This window comes from Belonocnema kinseyi, chromosome 6 (assembly GCF_010883055.1).
Source record: "Belonocnema kinseyi isolate 2016_QV_RU_SX_M_011 chromosome 6, B_treatae_v1, whole genome shotgun sequence".
Classification (NCBI taxonomy): domain Eukaryota; kingdom Metazoa; phylum Arthropoda; class Insecta; order Hymenoptera; family Cynipidae; genus Belonocnema; species Belonocnema kinseyi.
The window spans coordinates 32719907-32726054 of record NC_046662.1 but is presented as its reverse complement, the minus strand read 5'-3'; the positions used below and the strand labels follow the sequence as shown (position 1 = coordinate 32726054).

At 25.2% G+C, this 6148-nt stretch overlaps 1 protein-coding gene across 4 annotated transcripts in view; it reads right to left on the bottom strand.

The window, feature by feature from the left end:
* The window catches only part of LOC117175207 (phosphatidate phosphatase LPIN3), a 67790-nt gene that overhangs the window by 16233 nt on the left and 45409 nt on the right, over positions 1-6148 (bottom strand). For all 4 annotated transcript variants that reach the window (XR_004467449.1, XM_033364847.1, XM_033364848.1 and 1 more), the window contains 2 exons: positions 4429-4513; positions 2510-2777 (listed from right to left, as the gene is read on the bottom strand). Coding sequence is in view for 3 of the 4 variants with exons in the window: in XM_033364847.1 (XP_033220738.1) it covers positions 2510-2777; positions 4429-4513 (353 nt within the window). In the remaining variant the exon portion in view is untranslated. The remainder of the gene's footprint in view (positions 1-2509; positions 2778-4428; positions 4514-6148) is intronic.

Below are 6148 nucleotides of genomic sequence, written 5' to 3'. Positions count from 1 at the left end.
TTAAGCAATAAAAATATATGTGTCTCAATTTTTTCTAGTGTCGAATAGTCTTAGTTATTGGCCGTTGAAAGGCAGTGTACCGGTAGTGGCGTTTTGGCCGTTGAAGGGTTAAGTTTCAAAAGGCATTTGGGTTCAAAATCGTCATTTTTAAAGCGATTAAACTCGAATATAACTCAAATTCTGAGAAAATACCCGAAAAAAAGAAGAGGCTATATGCTGAATAGCCCCAGAAATGAAGAGGGGAACTTCTATTAAGAGCCATTTGTTTGATAATAAATAAATTGCTGTTGATAGTTTTTTTATTGTTACTATGTTGATTTCACTTTTTTCTTGCATACTATATTTAATTTAATATTTTGTATATTTAAAAGACAAATATTTCACGACCTTAGAGATGTTATTTTACAATTATTTTTTTAATATTTGTAAAGTAATGAAATAGTTTGTAGCTCGTACAAATATTAGCATAATAGTGTTTAATACCTTAAAAATATTGTACAACCCTGAAAAATGGTTCTACTTTATAGATTATTTTAAAATTTAGTTTACAACGTTACAAAATTTGACCCATTTTACAAATGTCCCTCATTTAAAAATATTTTGCCCCAACGCGAGATTTTTGTCCTTTTTTGACTAACATTTCGTGGTTTTTGCCTTCTAATAAAATACAATTCTTCCAAAAGTAATAAAATTTGAATCGGACTGTAAGTATCATTGATAATATTTCGTAATATTCTAGTTTTGTACAATTCGAATTACAATGAATTATCCTCAAATTACCAGAAATCTGACTTGGTTTTCCACAATCCATCTTTGAGAGGATGTGCATGAATATTTTATTAGATAGAAAGGTGAGTTTTATATCAAGAAAATTTAAAAATAAAAATTAAATAGTCCGCTATCTTATTAAAACGTTTAAAAAAACAAATCCCATTTAGAACATGAATTCACGATTATTTTTCGAGTTGTGATTACCCTCTGAAGAAGGTTAGGTTGGAAATAAAAAATACTGGAATTTGACATCGATACTGCGCAAAGAAGTAGCATATTGAAATCCTAAAAAAAGCATTATTAATTTTGAACCGATAGAATTTATTTATATTATATTTTGGTTGAAAATTAATAATTTTAATTTAAAATTTGCTTTTTTTTAGTTCAAATTCATCTTTTTTGTTGGGAATTTGGATGGCTTTGTAGGAATTCTGATTATTAATTTGTTTTAATAGAGGATTCAAGGGCTTTGCTAAAAATCCGTGTTTGTTGGTTAAATTCAGCAGCTTTTATTCTTAATTAAAACATTTTTTGTTGAAATATTAACTATTATATTTTTTATTGAATATGCCTCTTTTTAGGTTGAAAAATCAACACCTCGCTTGAAAATTCAATTAATTCCTTTTTTCATTTTTTTTTGTTAAAGATTCATAATTTTAGTTAGAAATTCATTTTTTTGCAAAAAAAAATTTTCTTTAACTGAAAATTCAAGTATTTTATTTGAAATTCAACTAATTGGTTGAAAATTAACTTTTTGGTTGTAAATACATATTCCCGCGTTAAAAATTCAACTGTTTTTGTATAAATTTCGTCTTTTTAGATTAAAAATTCAACAGTTTGGTGGAATATTCAACTATTTGGTACACAAGTAAACTGTTTTGTAGAATATTCTTCTTGTTTTATTTAAAATAATTCTCTTAAATTAAAATTCAACTACTTGATTTTTCGTCTTTCTTGTATAAAATTCCACTAATTTGGTAAGAAATATATGTATTTGGTCTTTTTTGGTAGAAAATCAATTTTCTGGTTAGAAATACAACTGTATTCTTGAAAATTAATCTGTTTTAGATAAGGATTCAAATATTTTGTTTTAAATTCGTCTCTCTGGTTTGAAAAATTAACAGTCTTGCAGAAAATTCAACAATTTGGCAAAAATTCATCTGTTTTGTGGAAAATTAACGTAATTTATTGAGAATTAGTCTTTTTGGATGAAAATTAAACTATTTGAATGAAAATTCAGCTTTTCTGTTAAAAGCCCCTAATCAGACATTGAGACAATTTGTGAATAGTGAAGAAGTTCAAAAACATTTTTTAAGGAAAAGTAAATAAATAATGTCATTAGCAAACAATTGTGAGAAAATAGTGCCTTTAGTCTAATTTTTTATGAAATAGTAGGAAAATACTGCCATCGACAATAAAACCGGTCAACTTGTGTCATTAAGTGAGATGAGTCCGAGGCCTGCTTTGAAGTAAAATGTAAACAAAATTGAAACTCAAGAAAATTTAAAAACTCTGTAAGCAAGAAATTTGGTAAATATTGTTTTCGAGCGTGAATAATCGAACTACACATATATCGATATCAAATTATTTGATCGATTTTGAAGTCCAGATTTTTTTGTTCTCAACTCACCCTATTCCATCTGTGTCTAAAGGTATCCAAATTACTTTACATTTGTCAAAATTGCTTTGAATATTTCAAAATATTAATGTGTAAACTAGATAAAATAGAAAAACTTACTATTTGCTCGGAGGAGAGTCTGAGCGTTTTTCTATATTTCTCAGTAGGTTCATAGTAAGACCTCCTTTCCATTGGTATTTTCATACCCTGAATTTCAGGTTGATTACTATCAGAGTCCTCGCTGCCACTGTACCCCTCGCCTTCCTTCTCGCATTCTTTCTCAGTTTTCACAATGCATATCTCTTTAGGGGCATCGAGAAAATCTATTTGCGGTTCAACCATGTCGTCCGTTACTACTACTTCATTAACTTCATCAGTCTTTGTTTTCCTAAAACAAAATTCAAAATAGAAATTTAATATAAAAGAAATCAAGTATTTATGTTTACTAGGGTGATTCATGAAATTCTTTTTTATATTTTCTGCAATCTTGAATCTTACAGTTCTTTTTTTTTCGTGAGAAAATGATACCTTATTTTTGCTAGATTAAAATATATATATATATATAGAAATCACATGGAGGTTTTGAATATTCTATCTGTACAATGCAGAAAATGTCTCGCTGCTATTAACATCTTTAAAGTTGCGATTTTATAATAAAATTTAGATTAAGAGATCAAATTCATCCTTTTCTTAATTACGAAACTTTTCGAAAATATTACTTACCTTACCGACAAAATTTATAACATTAAGATCAATCAATTAAAAAATTGATAAAATATTTTTAAAGGAAAGTCCGGTTTTCAAGAAAAAAAAAGGTTTTGCAGTAAAGAAATAAAACAAATTTTCAACCACATTACAATTTGAGGAGAAAAAGATTTTTCAATACAAAATAAAAATGACAGATAACTATTTTTTAAGTTTATTTGTTTTTAATTCTTAAAACAATTTAAAAAGATTTTTGAAGATTTCAGATATGTATAAAAACTATCTAGACAATGTTTAAGGAAGTTTTTTTATTTTCCAGGTTTTTAACCTATTTTAGGAAAAATTCTAATCAGTTTAAAAGATAGTTAGAACTTCCGGAATATAAGCAGAAATAAAAATATATTTTTTAAATTCCTAATCCTATATGTCTTTCAGTAAAAAAAAAATATATATATAACTAAAATTTTGAAAATCTTTCAAGAATGAGAAAATTGCCTATATTTTATTTTATGACTTTGATATTTTTTGATATTTATGAAAATTTGTTCAATTGTTTTTAAATACTTTCAAGTAATCTCATTAAATTAATTTTTGAACATTAAATCATCATTTAAAATTTTCCCAGGAATCTTAAGAGGTTTTTTTTTATTCCTTTGAAACCTTTCAAAACACTTAAAAAGCTTCAAAGTTTTATTTTGGAATTTTCAAAAATCCACACATTAATTAAAATTTTTTGAAATCTTTTCAGATGTAAAATTATTTCTGAAATTTTCTTAAAACTTCTAAATAGTTTTTCAAATGATTTGAAGTTTTCCTATTTTTTTTTTAATCTTTAAAAGTCATTTCTCTAAAAACTCACGTTTCAAACTAAAAAAAAAAAAATAATAATTTAAAATTTTCTCAGGAATCTTGAGAAAACTGTTGTTTCAAAATTCGTATGAAACTTTTTTTTTCTAATATAATTAAAATAACCGTTATGTTTTAATTGTAGGACAAGTATTCTTTAATTTTTGTGTTATAAAATGTAGAAATTTCATCAGTAAAGAAAGTATTATTTCTTGAAAGTTTTATGATTAAAAAAAATGCAGAAATGAATTTGACTTATTAATCTCAATTTTATCTTTAAAAAATCTGGCAATGTGCAATTTGAGCTATTTAAAATTGTACAAATGAAAATTAAAAACAAACAATTTTTGTTAAATCTAAAAAAATATAAAATCATTTGCTTGGTCAAACCAAAGAAATTTTCGAGCTAGGGTTTCAAAAAATCTAAATAAAAAGACTTCATGTAGCACCCTGATGTTTATAACTTATTTTCAAAATAAGATACTTACATTTCATCTGAATCATTACTTTCCTCTATTATTACTCCTTCCTTTATTTCGATATATTGTTCAGAAGAAGGTATAGCAGTTCCATCTAGAAAAACAGATATAATTTACATTTAATATAATATGGAAATACAAATTTTTCAAGAACAAAATTTGTTTTATTTCAACCTCGGTATACCCCCAATAATAAAATAATAAAAATATTTCACAGGGTATCGTACCCTAGCTGAAATCAAATAACAATAATTTTGTATTTGTGAAAGTAGCTTTATCTTACGGTATTTTCTATTTTGTGAACATTAGTTTTTATTTTTTTGGTGAAAAATTAATTTTTAAACTGAAAATTAAACTATTCTACTTTTGGTTGAAAAAGATCACTTTTAGTTCATAATTTAAACATTTGGATAAAAAGTCATAAATTTTGTTGAAAATTCGTTCTGTTTGTTTGCAATTTTTCTCTCATGACTACTACCTTCTTTGTTTAGAATTCGTCTTTTTTAAAATGAAAATTTAATTACTTAGTTGAAGTTTAAACTATTTTGTTAAAGATTAATTTTGTTTGTTTTCAGCTTCATAGTTTTCATTGAAAATTGATCTCTTTGCTTAAAAATTGAACTACTTTGTTGAAAATTAGTTTTTTCTTTGGTTAAAAATTACCTTTTTTCACTGAAAATTAAACTATCCCAGTTGAAACAATTTGTTTCTTTATTGGTTGAAAATGATTATTTTTCTAACTGAAAATTTAATTATTCCAGTTGAATATTTGAGTATTTCAGTTAAAAATTATATATACCTTTTATCAAGAAATTATATTTTCTAGTAAAAAATACTTATTTTTTGGTAGATATTAGCATATTTCTAAAAAACATTTCGCAAAAAAACGCATTTCGATCAAACTGAGAGTTACGTCTTTTTGTTTTTTGACCATCATTTTTGTTAAAAATTCATATTTTATATTAAAAATTCAACTACTCCTGTTAACGATTCATTATTTTAGATTAAATGTCCTAACTTTGTTTGAACCTGTAACTATTTTTTTAAAAATTATTTTGTTGTTAGAAATTAATGGTCTTGGTGGAAAATCTATCTTTTTGATTGAAAATTCAACAATTCCAGTAGAATATTCATAATTTCAGTTTAAAATTCAACTATCTGATGGCAAATTTTTCTTTTTTCTTTGACAATTTAACTATTTCCTTGAAAAATCATGTTTTTTTTTAAACATCATCCTTGGTTGAAAATTCAAGTATTCCAGTTAAATATTCATAATTTCAGTTGAAAATTAATCTTTTTGGTTAAAGATAAAACTATTTCGTTCAGATATAAAATCTTTTGTTGAAAATTGTCTTTTTTTTGTTTTGTTTAAAATTCACCTATTCCAATTGAAAATTCATCATTGTAGTTGAAAATTCATCACTGCTTGAATGTTTGGTTGAGAACTGATCTTTTTTAGTTAAAAATTCAACTATTTGGTTGAGAATTCATAATCATTTTGTTTCAAAAAACGTATTTTTTGGTATAAAATTAATCTTTTGGTCTGAAAACTCAACTAATTGCTTAAAAATGCATCTATACTGTTGAAACTGTAATATTTTAACTTAAAAAATTAGGAATTTGAATCGGTTTAAATACGAGGGTAGTTCAATAAGTCCTTAGAATGACCAACAGATGGCGCGCGAATCGCTCCAAATCATCTGTTTTCAGTCAGCACCACTCCCGACTA